Consider the following 13601-nt stretch of genomic DNA (forward strand, 5'->3'; position numbering starts at 1 on the left):
AAAAAATAATAAACGCAAGTGAATAGAAATATTATTTTCATGATAATTTGTATCTCTTTTTTAATGTGAATATACATGTATACAAGACACTAAGCAAAAAAAATCATTAAATTTCTACTACCGAAAACAACTGCACTACTACTTTAAGCCCATTTAAAAGCAGTATAATATTGCATTATTTCGCAAGCAAAACATTTTTATATGTTTTGAACATATTTGTACAAATATATACATATATTGTAATGCTGACTTTGTACCAAATCCCAATATTTGACGTCTAATAGAAGGCAAAATATATTAAAAAACAGCGGAAAGGTTCAATTAAGGGGTCACCTCATGTGGCGGTCTACATATGTAGTTTTTAGCAGATAGAGAAAATAAACAGAGCTTTAAAGTTTTTAATTTTTATTAATATTTATTTAAACTAAGTTAATATAAATATAAAATTAATAATAATTAATGTGCTTAAACTTCCTCCGCGATTCTAGGAGATGGAATTATTTGAAACAAACTAAATTAGCGGCGTTTTACTCCAGATACCTAAATGCACGGTAAATATACTAAGCAAGTAACCTATTTGAATAATTAGAAAATTTATTTAGAATTTGTGTTTTTTTTTCTAAAAAAAATGTTTGAGAATTATTTTTTAAATTCATTTTTTGTGAATTAAAATTTAAAGTAACAGTGTTCGTATAAATTGATATTAAATAGTTTTTTGCGGATCGTCCGACTTTATTCTGAATAAAAAAAACTATATTTGGATGATGCGGAACGTTCTCGTTTATATGTATAATAAATATAAGGAGTTGTATGTTGTTTTATTGTGTCAAGGTTTTTTTTGAGAATCAGAATAATTTTTAAGAACCTCAAACTATGCTACTTTATTTCTCATAAGTTAAGAAAATATATATTTTTTGTTTTATATTTTGGGTTGTATGGCGTATGTTTGGCTATGGGTTACACTTAATTGTTCATTACCATATATTGATACGAAAAAACTACATATGTAATAAATAAGTGAATCATATAAAATACTGTAAAATATTAGTTTTTCGTAATAAATACTAAATGTAAATCATTCATTCCTAAAGTGTAAATATCATATTAAAAGCATCTTCCGTAGTTTTTGATACATAACAATCGATACCACATTTCTATAATTTAAAGCGATTGTGAACTTACATTGTGTTGCATCACTTCTTTAGGTTTGACCATTATATAAATTTACTGACTTTATTAATTAATTTTGGTTTTATCCTTATTGTAGCTGCAAAAATGGCCTCTTGGAAAAACTGGTTGCCTGTGGTGAAAGCTGAAGATGAAGAAGACTTGGTGGATCCACAAGCAACACTTAGGGTAAGACCTCAACGTCTTTCAGACAAAAGTTAATGTTTTTGTTTCTACTAAAATTAGGAAAAATGCCAAACCAAGGGTCATATCGAGTCTTTGTACAACAAGTACCAGGAATGCAATGATCGCGTAAATGGACGATCTAGGACATCTGAAACCTGCATGGAAGAATTATTTGACTATGTCGCCGAATTGGATCATTGCGTTGCTCATAGTCTTTTCAACAAATTGAAGTGAAAGAAAAGCTCTACATTGTTGTTAAATTAAATGACTTACATAGAAGTTAGAACTGATTTCGTGGCGCATTTAATTTTTTATTCTTATTGAACTTTTATTTTAATAGGATACAAAAATATTTTTTATTGATTGTTAACTACCATAGTTTTGGCGAAGGGGCAATGTTTTTTCATTTTCTATTTAATCATAAAGCCACGTAAATTTCCTATGTTTAATCCAAGGTTATATTCGTGGGGTTTATCGAGAGTCGTAGACGGCTTGGTTCACGGCTCGATATGAATAATGAATTATTTTAAATCCGGCCCATTGGCGTTCCGCTGCAATAAAGAAACATAGGACTTTGTTTCTAAACCGGAATTGCAGAATCCGCCATTTAAAGGGAACTTTGCTTTAGCAAGTGCAGCCCATCGTACCGATACAAACCCAACACTATTGCTTAGTAGCATCGAGTTAATTCTGGCTTCAATTCTTTATTAACAAAATAAAATAAATTATTTGAATCAAAATCAAAATGCGCATTCAAAATCTAGAGTTTTTAAGCAAATAATCAATATTTTCCACCAAGTTGACTCGGTGAACTTGAACTGAAATTTAATTTGTCGCGGTTAAGATTCGCGAGGGGCTCTTTTATTTATTTCCTAAATGTTATTCCTCTTCCGTTTATTTCTTTTTAGTTGAGGGTAGTGTTATCTCTCTTTCAGGGATCAATTATCGTGCTCAAATATTGGTCCTTGGAGGATGTAATATACCTATTATTACTTAACTCCCATGTGTTGACGACAAATCTTTGTTTCCGAATTCCCAAAATGGTTGTACTAGGGACTTAAGGGGTTACATGGGTTTCCTCAAGCAAAACAAAAATTGTTCATTTTGTGAAATTTTCAAAAAAAAAAAATCAATATGACGGTCATTACGACGCCATTTCGACAGTTCCTCGGAAAAAAGGTGTCTCAGCGTTGTCACCAGAACTTCTTTCAGGATCATCAGTAATAAAAATAAAAAAATACTGGGTCCGTTCAAGTATTACGGGACACTCATGGGGGTGGGGGGGTGTTCTCAAAATGATCATTAACCCAGTCGTGGCTGGCGCTCGCCAAACGCGCATCCCGCGGTAGGAAATGGAGTGCGCGGCGCAGTCCCATCTGCGGAAAACCATCATTCCGATTTAGATTGGAGTGGCCGCTTTTCTCACCCAGCGGAGCGAGTATCAATATGCTTGGCGATCGGAAAAAGAAGGCGGGTCTCCCCTACCCGCAAGCTTACCGGCTAGGGGAGATCGGCGTGAAATCTCACCCAGGGAAATTCTGGTTGAAAAAAAATGTCCCTTGCTTTTTTCTTTGCTTTTGGTTTTTGTTTTTCCCAACCATGCCCATTGATTTTTACTAAATTCGAAATGCGTTGTTTGTCATATTTATTTATTATTAATTATATTTATTATTTATTAATCTTAATAAATAAAACTGAAAAGATAAAAAAAGAAATAACAAAAAGCTGAAAATAAATTAAAAAGAAAAACAAATTATTTAAGATTCGTACAAATAAAGATATTGAGACGTCCAAATTTCTAGTACAGCCAGAACTGAAAATATTTGTTTCATGAAATAACGTTTATCATTATCAACACAATAAAATAGGAATAATTGAATGAACAGAGCAGTAAACTTACCATTTCACAATAATAAACCAATGGGACGCACTATGAACAACCCTATGTGACCGTTTCGATTTGGGTTGATTTAGCTTAAAAACGCTGCACAAAACGCACGTACGAAAGATTCCTGCCGGAATGCACCGAAACGCTGCTAGCACCGAAAAGTCCGACTGTGATGCGTTATCATTGTAGGGGGGGAGGGAGGTGAATAAACCAGAAATAAGTATCACGTAATACTTGAACGGCCCCTTATTACATGGTTTAAAAAAACAACTAACTAGGTATTGAACGAAGGGGAAAAAATGAAAATTGGATATTTGGCAGGCGTTTTTATAAAAAAATTCAAATTTTGATGAAAATTTATCGACATTTTTTTTTTAAATAGTTGTCATTAAATTTCGATGTAATGATATCTAGAAGACCTGGTTACAATTTTATTAATATCGGTTTAGTCGGTTACTTGACAACCGACTTTAAAAACATAGTTTTGAGAAAAACGCGTCGAGAGGTTTGCGCTCTGCCTATACCTGCCCGCGAGAGTCCACCTTTTCAAGGCAGTATCTCCAAACCTATTAGTTGGATCTAAATTGATAAAAAATTTGTTTGGATTTTTCGAAACTGCGAAACCCGTGTAACCCTTTAACAGACTTGGACTTCTTTCCCTCAACCCCGTTAAAACAAATTAATTCAAATTAAACTTCCTCCACTATAAATCGAATTTTTCCTGTATCGCTTCCTGATGATTTAGTCGTACATCACTACCATGATGATTTAAGTCCAGCACGACACAAATGATTTAAAAAACGGATTTCATTGGCCTCAGACACGCCTATGGACTGGAATTTTTCTTTCAGTTTTGATGATATAGAAATGCTACTAAGGATTTTTATAAAGTTGTTCTTGCTTCCTTGAACAATTTTGTGACAGAATGTAAAAATTCATGGTAAGTGACTTTTTCGGCTAAAAAATAAAAAATCATGATCCTCACTTCATTATTCTGTATATGCGTCCGTCTGCACCAACTTTACTTGTCATCCTGTCGTGAACCGATACATATCGAACATACATAAAACCCATTTGGTTAAAGTGGCCTCACACGTTATTGGACGGGTGTGGTTTCTGGTTTCGCAGAAAGCGCGTGCTAGATGGTTTGAGTGAATTGGTAATTTGGTTATACAGTTGACTTGTAGGTGCACCAATTCTTCTTTTAACAACGGGATGTTAAGATCTCTGTGGATATCAGTGTTGCGGATGTACCAGATCGCTGCAGTGGCGTAGATAGCTTTTTGATATGGGGGGGGATATGACTCAGAATAATATCCTGTTTTTTTGTAAGTTTTATTTTACACTGCGATAATAATCCACAATCAGCGATAATAATAATAATAATGCTGTACTGCACAGTCATCGCGTAAAAATGTGTTTCTTTTTCAATTTTGAGATTATATTATCTTATAATTCTCAGACCCAAGGGGGGGGATTGATCCCCCTGATCCCCCCCCTATCTACGCTACTGGACCGCTGTGGTTATAGACCTTAGGTTAGGTTAGGTTAGGGCGGTGATGCAAGGGGGACATAGAAGACCCCCTCGCTTCCACTTGAGCCGCTAGGGCTCCTCGTGCTGCCGCTGGAGCAAGGGTTTCACCGAGATGCATATATGCCTAGACTACCTGTGGCGGCCCATGGTCCCAGCCTGCTTTTTTATGAAGGCAACCAGTCCGCGTGGAGAAATCTCTGAGAGATCGTTAAGGTCCAAAAGTTCTTCGGACCCGAAGTGTTTGAGTCTGCTGCGTCCGAGTGCCGGGCAGTAGCATAAGAGGTGCGTTACCGATTCTACCTCCTCTTCATCCCTGCAGCTCCTGCAGAAATCATTGTGGGGGACTGCAAGCCGGGCCGCGTGTTCGCCTATCAGCCAGTGCCCAGTAATTGCCCCAATCGCTAGGCTGCATTCTGGTCTGGTGAGAGCAATAAGTCTTTTCCGATCTTTTCTGAGAGCGTGTCGGCCAGATCAGACGTGATGTTCTACAGGTCTGGAGATTACTCCATTTCCTATTGGCTGCCAGGTCGAAAAACTCCCTGCACTTTAGCCTGCAAGTAGCCAAGGGTATGCCTACAAGTTCTTTCTCCGGTAGGAGAGGGTTGGTAGTCCCTGCCCTAGGTAGTTCATCTGCAGCACAGTTTCCCTCGTGGCCCCTGTGACCGGGAACCCAAATGAGGTAGATGTCATGCTGTTCAGCCATCTCGTTGAGAGATCTGCGACAGTCATTGACTGTCCTGGAGTTGGATGATAGTCCGTCAAGTGCCTTGAGCGCCGCCTGACTATCTGAGAAGATACATATTGTACCCCGATTGCCTCTTAGAGCTGAGGATTCCAGTGCTTCCTTAATGGCCAGTGGTCGGGGAATCTGAATGACTCCTTTAGGCTCAGATGCTCACAAAAGTAACCGCCTCCCACCTGGCCGTTAAGTTTTGATCCATCTCTGTAGATATGAATGGAGCCCTCCGGTCCCGGTATCCGGGCATCCCATTCCTCCCTCGAGGGGATTAAGATTTTGTTGTTAGTGGTGGGTTGGTCGACGGGCACACAGTAATCGTACCCCCCTCAGGCATGAAATGATGTAGGTCCAGTCTGGTATGACCGAAACTATTCTTGCTCCATAGATTGGCCTCTCGCAGTCTTAATGCGGCCAGAGTGGCTGTCTTTACCCCCATCAGTTCCACTGGTAGTAGGTCGAGGATAGTGTCTAGGGCATCACTAGGCGTAGTGCGTAGACTGCCTGTTATACAGACTTCCGCCATGCGCTGCGACTTCCTGAACTTTTCCCTGCATGTGGAGTTGTCCAGGGCGGGCCACCAGACCACAACACCTTAGAATAAGATTGGTCTGATGATCGCTGTGTATAAACATCTGACCATCTTGGGGGACATTCCCCATTTCAGGCCTACCGCCTTACGGCAGGTATAGAGTGCTATTGCCGCTTTCTTAGTCCTATCAGCGGTGTTCAGCTTCTAGTCCAGTTTCCTGTCTAGTGTGATGCCTAGGTACTTCGCACTATCACTAAGAACTAGTGTTTCTCCTAGGAGCTTCGCAAGTCTTAGGTTAGGTATTTTGTACTTCCTGGTAAACAGCACGAGCTCTGTGTTGGACGGATTGACTCCCAGCCCGTTCCTTTGCGCCCAGGCCGACAGAACTTCGAGCTTCCCAGTCATTAGGTCGCATAGCGTCTGTGGGAATTTCCCTACGAAGGCAATAGCAACATCGTCCCCGTTCTCAATAATCTTACAGCCGCCACCCTCTAAGGATCGCAGTAGGCTGTTAACCGCCACGTTCCAGAGTAGTGGTGAGAGTACACCTCCTTTCGAGGTGCCTCTCTTGACGTATCTTCGAATAGTCGAACCTCCAAGAGTAGCCTCGACACTCCTATTAACCAGGATCTGCCGTATTAGGTGAGTTGATCGATTGTCTATTCCAAGTCCCGTCAGTGCGTCGATTATTGAGCACGGCAAGATGTTGTTGAAGGCCCCTTCTATGTCTAGAAAAGCCACAAGTGCGTATTCCTTAAAGTTGATCGCTGGTTCGGCGATCATAGTGATATCGTGCAGGGCTGTTTCTGTTGATCGGCCCCTTTTGTAAGCATGCTGAGAGCATGAGATGTCATTTGGGTTAATGTTTAGTTGTAGATGGAGACTTAAGAGTCTTTCCATAGTCTTAAGGAGGAAGGAAGACAGACTTATAGGTCTGAAGTCCTTGGGGGTGCAGTGCGATGGTTTCCCCGCCTTGGGTATGAATACAACCTTCGTTCACAGCCACGCCTTTGGTATCATACCAGTAGTGAAGACTGTGCTGAAGATTTTCTTAATCCATTTCCTTAGGTTAATACCGGCTCTGGATAACTGAGCCGGTAGAATACCGTCCGGTCCCGGAGATTTGAAGGGTTTAAAACTGTCTATTGCCCATTTAAGAATTCTGTCACTAAGTAGGTAGTTGAGTGGGCCCTGGTGACCCTGGCTACGCATCACCTGGGTTGTTCCTTTCGATGAGCAACCCGGGAAGTGTGCGAGGGTCTCCAGGGATTCCTGGCTTGAGGTTGTCCAGCGCCCCTCCGTGTTCTTAATTTAGCCTGCGATGGGGGCTGTAGTAGAAAGAATCTTTCTTAGGCGGGCGGCCTCTGATGTCTCCTGGATGTTGGTCAGAGGGCCAGGCAACCCTCTTTGCCTTGCGCAATTCTTTGTTATATTGCCTAAGTTCAGCTTTATAGGCTTCCCACGCCTCGTCTGTGTTGGTACGGTGCGCGTGGTTGAAGGCCCTACGTGTATTTTTTTTTGTAGGGGGCTAACGACGAGGTCCACCACGGAGGCTTCTTCGATCTGTTGCTACCTATTCTTTTCTTGGGGCAGGCCTTGTGGTAAGCTTTTGCGCTAGTCGCAGTAAGCTTATCTACCATGGCGTTAAGCCCCTCATAGGTCTCGATGGTCTCTGAAGGCGGTTCGCCTAAGGATCTATCTAGTATCTTTTTATAGAGCTCCCAGTTTGCCTTTCTAGGATTTCGAACTGCTTGCTTGGTGAAGTTTTCAAAATTTACTACTATCTCAATATAGCGATGGTCTGAAAATGAGTGTTTGTCAAGGGCTCTCCAGCTGGTGATTGCATCAGCCAGGGAGTGCGAGAATAAAGTGACATCAAGAACCTCCCTTCTGTTCTTGACGACGAAGGTGGGTTCTGAACCTCTGTTACCCACTAGAAGCTTAGAGCTGAGGATAAAATCGAAGATTGACTCACCCCTCTCGTTTGTGTCAGTGCTTCCCCACTGATTGTGATGAGCGTTGGCATCGCATCCTATTATTAGGTCGATTTCCTTTCTTTCGCTGTCTTCCACAAGCCGCCTGAGTAGCGAGTGCGGTGGAGGTCCTAAGTGGTCATGACCCATATATGCCGAGCATATTCTTAGATGGCCGCCTGGGCCCTCTATCGATGCGGCTACGTGATCTTCATTGCTGAAATTTGGTAGCAAGAAGGTATTAAGGCTTTTTTTTGCGAGTATGCATGCTCGCTTTTTACCTGTTACATCGGCTGTGTACAGCCTGAAGTCCGACGCCCCCAGACCGAGAATCCTGTCTCCGTGGATCCAGGGTTCTTGGATGAGGGCTACGTCAGCTCCATCCTCTGCAAGATGGAGCAGGAGGGCGGCGGAAGCCACCTTACTGTGATGGAGGTTTATCTGCAGGAATGTTAGGGGCATCCTTTAGATTCTCCACCACAGTAACCTCCGCCTCGGTGTCGGAGCCCAGCAATGAGTCCTCCTCCATGCCGACGCCACCAAGAGCCCTCGCCAGGTCACTCTCCTCTGAGGTGTACCCTTCCAGAATGTCCTCCTCCACATCTGACATTCCTTCTGGGTGGACCTCTTCGGTCGGTTCCCCCAAGTCTAACTCTTGTGCGTCCATCTCCAAGTCGATGCCTCCAGGCTTACTCTTCGCATCCGACTTGTAGATCCTCACCGCAACGTGCATGAACCCGTATTTGATACGGCAACCAGCACCCTCCAGGATCTTCGCAGTCTCCTCATTTAGAGTGAGGACAACCTGCCTTCTCAGTCCCACTGCATCCTCCACCTTGGCGACTCTCCAGTCCGCCGTAGGGAGTGTGGGATTACACATTTTGAGCATGGCCAGAATGGTGGCAGGGTCAGCCGGCTTCTCTGTCAGCCATACGCGGGCCCTCGGTTTGCTGGGGATCTTGTCCCAGTCCACCGCCTCCAGACTGGCTCCTGGGTAAACCTCCCCAAGCGACGCAATCATGCGCTTGTAGAGGCTTACAGACCTCGCATCTTGGCACGCTAACTCCCGAAACGAAAACCGAGAGTTAGCGTGAAACGAGAGTTAGCGTAGCACGAAAAACTCCCTGCACTTTAGCCTGCAAGTAGCCAAGGGTATGCCTACAAGTTCTTTCTCCGGTAGGAGAGGGTTGGTAGTCCCTGCCCTAGGTAGTTCATCTGCAGCACAGTTTCCCTCGTGGCCCCTGTGACCGGGAACCCAAATGAGGTAGATGTCATGCTGTTCAGCCATCTCGTTGAGAGATCTGCGACAGTCATTGACTGTCCTGGAGTTGGATGATAGTCCGTCAAGTGCCTTGAGCGCCGCCTGACTATCTGAGAAGATACATATTGTACCCCGATTGCCTCTTAGAGCTGAGGATTCCAGTGCTTCCTTAATGGCCAGTGGTCGGGGAATCTGAATGACTCCTTTAGGCTCAGATGCTCACAAAAGTAACCGCCTCCCACCTGGCCGTTAAGTTTTGATCCATCTCTGTAGATATGAATGGAGCCCTCCGGTCCCGGTATCCGGGCATCCCATTCCTCCCTCGAGGGGATTAAGATTTTGTTGTTAGTGGTGGGTTGGTCGACGGGCACACAGTAATCGTACCCCCCTCAGGCATGAAATGATGTAGGTCCAGTCTGGTATGACCGAAACTATTCTTGCTCCATAGATTGGCCTCTCGCAGTCTTAATGCGGCCAGAGTGGCTGTCTTTACCCCCATCAGTTCCACTGGTAGTAGGTCGAGGATAGTGTCTAGGGCATCACTAGGCGTAGTGCGTAGACTGCCTGTTATACAGACTTCCGCCATGCGCTGCGACTTCCTGAACTTTTCCCTGCATGTGGAGTTGTCCAGGGCGGGCCACCAGACCACAACACCTTAGAATAAGATTGGTCTGATGATCGCTGTGTATAAACATCTGACCATCTTGGGGGACATTCCCCATTTCAGGCCTACCGCCTTACGGCAGGTATAGAGTGCTATTGCCGCTTTCTTAGTCCTATCAGCGGTGTTCAGCTTCTAGTCCAGTTTCCTGTCTAGTGTGATGCCTAGGTACTTCGCACTATCACTAAGAACTAGTGTTTCTCCTAGGAGCTTCGCAAGTCTTAGGTTAGGTATTTTGTACTTCCTGGTAAACAGCACGAGCTCTGTGTTGGACGGATTGACTCCCAGCCCGTTCCTTTGCGCCCAGGCCGACAGAACTTCGAGCTTCCCAGTCATTAGGTCGCATAGCGTCTGTGGGAATTTCCCTACGAAGGCAATAGCAACATCGTCCCCGTTCTCAATAATCTTACAGCCGCCACCCTCTAAGGATCGCAGTAGGCTGTTAACCGCCACGTTCCAGAGTAGTGGTGAGAGTACACCTCCTTTCGAGGTGCCTCTCTTGACGTATCTTCGAATAGTCGAACCTCCAAGAGTAGCCTCGACACTCCTATTAACCAGGATCTGCCGTATTAGGTGAGTTGATCGATTGTCTATTCCAAGTCCCGTCAGTGCGTCGATTATTGAGCACGGCAAGATGTTGTTGAAGGCCCCTTCTATGTCTAGAAAAGCCACAAGTGCGTATTCCTTAAAGTTGATCGCTGGTTCGGCGATCATAGTGATATCGTGCAGGGCTGTTTCTGTTGATCGGCCCCTTTTGTAAGCATGCTGAGAGCATGAGATGTCATTTGGGTTAATGTTTAGTTGTAGATGTAGTCTTTCCATAGTCTTAAGGAGGAAGGAAGACAGACTTATAGGTCTGAAGTCCTTGGGGGTGCAGTGCGATGGTTTCCCCGCCTTGGGTATGAATACAACCTTCGTTCACAGCCACGCCTTTGGTATCATACCAGTAGTGAAGACTGTGCTGAAGATTTTCTTAATCCATTTCCTTAGGTTAATACCGGCTCTGGATAACTGAGCCGGTAGAATACCGTCCGGTCCCGGAGATTTGAAGGGTTTAAAACTGTCTATTGCCCATTTAAGAATTCTGTCACTAAGTAGGTAGTTGAGTGGGCCCTGGTGACCCTGGCTACGCATCACCTGGGTTGTTCCTTTCGATGAGCAACCCGGGAAGTGTGCGAGGGTCTCCAGGGATTCCTGGCTTGAGGTTGTCCAGCGCCCCTCCGTGTTCTTAATTTAGCCTGCGATGGGGGCTGTAGTAGAAAGAATCTTTCTTAGGCGGGCGGCCTCTGATGTCTCCTGGATGTTGGTCAGAGGGCCAGGCAACCCTCTTTGCCTTGCGCAATTCTTTGTTATATTGCCTAAGTTCAGCTTTATAGGCTTCCCACGCCTCGTCTGTGTTGGTACGGTGCGCGTGGTTGAAGGCCCTACGTGTATTTTTTTTTGTAGGGGGCTAACGACGAGGTCCACCACGGAGGCTTCTTCGATCTGTTGCTACCTATTCTTTTCTTGGGGCAGGCCTTGTGGTAAGCTTTTGCGCTAGTCGCAGTAAGCTTATCTACCATGGCGTTAAGCCCCTCATAGGTCTCGATGGTCTCTGAAGGCGGTTCGCCTAAGGATCTATCTAGTATCTTTTTATAGAGCTCCCAGTTTGCCTTTCTAGGATTTCGAACTGCTTGCTTGGTGAAGTTTTCAAAATTTACTACTATCTCAATATAGCGATGGTCTGAAAATGAGTGTTTGTCAAGGGCTCTCCAGCTGGTGATTGCATCAGCCAGGGAGTGCGAGAATAAAGTGACATCAAGAACCTCCCTTCTGTTCTTGACGACGAAGGTGGGTTCTGAACCTCTGTTACCCACTAGAAGCTTAGAGCTGAGGATAAAATCGAAGATTGACTCACCCCTCTCGTTTGTGTCAGTGCTTCCCCACTGATTGTGATGAGCGTTGGCATCGCATCCTATTATTAGGTCGATTTCCTTTCTTTCGCTGTCTTCCACAAGCCGCCTGAGTAGCGAGTGCGGTGGAGGTCCTAAGTGGTCATGACCCATATATGCCGAGCATATTCTTAGATGGCCGCCTGGGCCCTCTATCGATGCGGCTACGTGATCTTCATTGCTGAAATTTGGTAGCAAGAAGGTATTAAGGCTTTTCTTTGCGAGTATGCATGCTCGCTTTTTACCTGTTACATCGGCTGTGTACAGCCTGAAGTCCGACGCCCCCAGACCGAGAATCCTGTCTCCGTGGATCCAGGGTTCTTGGATGAGGGCTACGTCAGCTCCATCCTCTGCAAGATGGAGCAGGAGGGCGGCGGAAGCCACCTTACTGTGATGGAGGTTTATCTGCAGGAATGTTAGGGGCATCCTTTAGATTCTCCACCACAGTAACCTCCGCCTCGGTGTCGGAGCCCAGCAATGAGTCCTCCTCCATGCCGACGCCACCAAGAGCCCTCGCCAGGTCACTCTCCTCTGAGGTGTACCCTTCCAGAATGTCCTCCTCCACATCTGACATTCCTTCTGGGTGGACCTCTTCGGTCGGTTCCCCCAAGTCTAACTCTTGTGCGTCCATCTCCAAGTCGATGCCTCCAGGCTTACTCTTCGCATCCGACTTGTAGATCCTCACCGCAACGTGCATGAACCCGTATTTGATACGGCAACCAGCACCCTCCAGGATCTTCGCAGTCTCCTCATTTAGAGTGAGGACAACCTGCCTTCTCAGTCCCACTGCATCCTCCACCTTGGCGACTCTCCAGTCCGCCGTAGGGAGTGTGGGATTACACATTTTGAGCATGGCCAGAATGGTGGCAGGGTCAGCCGGCTTCTCTGTCAGCCATACGCGGGCCCTCGGTTTGCTGGGGATCTTGTCCCAGTCCACCGCCTCCAGACTGGCTCCTGGGTAAACCTCCCCAAGCGACGCAATCATGCGCTTGTAGAGGCTTACAGACCTCGCATCTTGGCACGCTATCACCTTGATGCTACCTTGGTACCACCCTGCGTCTTCGCAGTCTGGTGGAGGTCCTCCGTTCTTGAGCATCTCCTCCATGAAGCGCCCATGCAGCTCGTTCACCACCCTCCGCCAAAGCTCCTTGGGAATCAGGCCATCTTTGGAGCCATTATCAACGACCCCAATGATGGTCCTGCCCTTAGTAACTTCGGCGAAGGATCTGTTCCTTTGCTGTGTCTGCACCTTCTTCTTCTTAGCTAGGGGCGCTCCACCGTCGGTCGACCTCTGCCTTTTCGCAATTTGTGCACTCTCCTTGGCAGAGTCGCCTACTCCTGTCGGCTTCTTTGGGTCCAATCTGGCCCCCGCTCTTGCTGGCTGAAAGTCAGGCAGGATTTCCCTCGCCCACTTTATTATTTCAGCCTGATCGGGATTGGATTCCGCCGATGGGTCTGCCCTCATCAGGATGAAGGCCGCTCTCCTCCTATCCTTATAGGAGCCCTTCCGCTGCAGGGAGCCAGCAGTCGTCGGACCGCGGCCTTCCTTAGGGGTGCCGCCGGTGCGAGAGAAGCTCGATCCTGGGATCTTGCCCCCCCGTTCGGTGGTCCCATAGTGGGCCCCGTTTTGGGGGTCGGTGCCTTGGCATCTCCCCCTACACCGGCGCCGCTCGCCTCCGGATGTTGTCCCTCAGTGGGGAGCTTCGCCATCCCAGCATCTCTTTGGCCTCTA

At 45.6% G+C, this 13601-nt stretch overlaps 1 protein-coding gene across 2 annotated transcripts; it reads left to right on the forward strand.

Annotated features, from left to right (window-relative positions):
- Positions 1 to 17: 17 nt before the first annotated feature.
- Positions 18 to 1643, forward strand: LOC6505745 (cytochrome b-c1 complex subunit 6, mitochondrial). Of its 2 annotated transcripts, XM_044714123.1 has the most exons (4): positions 18 to 65; positions 489 to 551; positions 1268 to 1356; positions 1414 to 1643. In XM_044714123.1, exons 2-4 carry the CDS (start codon positions 545 to 547, stop codon positions 1585 to 1587), a joined length of 270 nt encoding a protein of 89 aa, XP_044570058.1. In that variant the 5' UTR covers positions 18 to 65; positions 489 to 544; the 3' UTR covers positions 1588 to 1643. The 2 variants fall into 2 exon arrangements, with proteins under 2 accessions (XP_044570058.1, XP_001964346.1); XM_001964310.4 differs by lacking the exons at positions 18 to 65; positions 489 to 551 and adding an exon at positions 1111 to 1205.
- Positions 1644 to 13601: the final 11958 nt, after the last annotated feature.

This window comes from Drosophila ananassae, chromosome 2L (assembly GCF_017639315.1).
Source record: "Drosophila ananassae strain 14024-0371.13 chromosome 2L, ASM1763931v2, whole genome shotgun sequence".
Lineage (NCBI taxonomy): Eukaryota > Metazoa > Arthropoda > Insecta > Diptera > Drosophilidae > Drosophila > Drosophila ananassae.

Bases quoted from the DNA above. Each gene is read 5' to 3' on its own strand.
- LOC6505745 (XM_044714123.1), top strand. The intron at 1,357-1,413 runs GTAAGACCTCAA...TACTAAAATTAG, and splicing joins ATCCACAAGCAACACTTAGG to GAAAAATGCCAAACCAAGGG.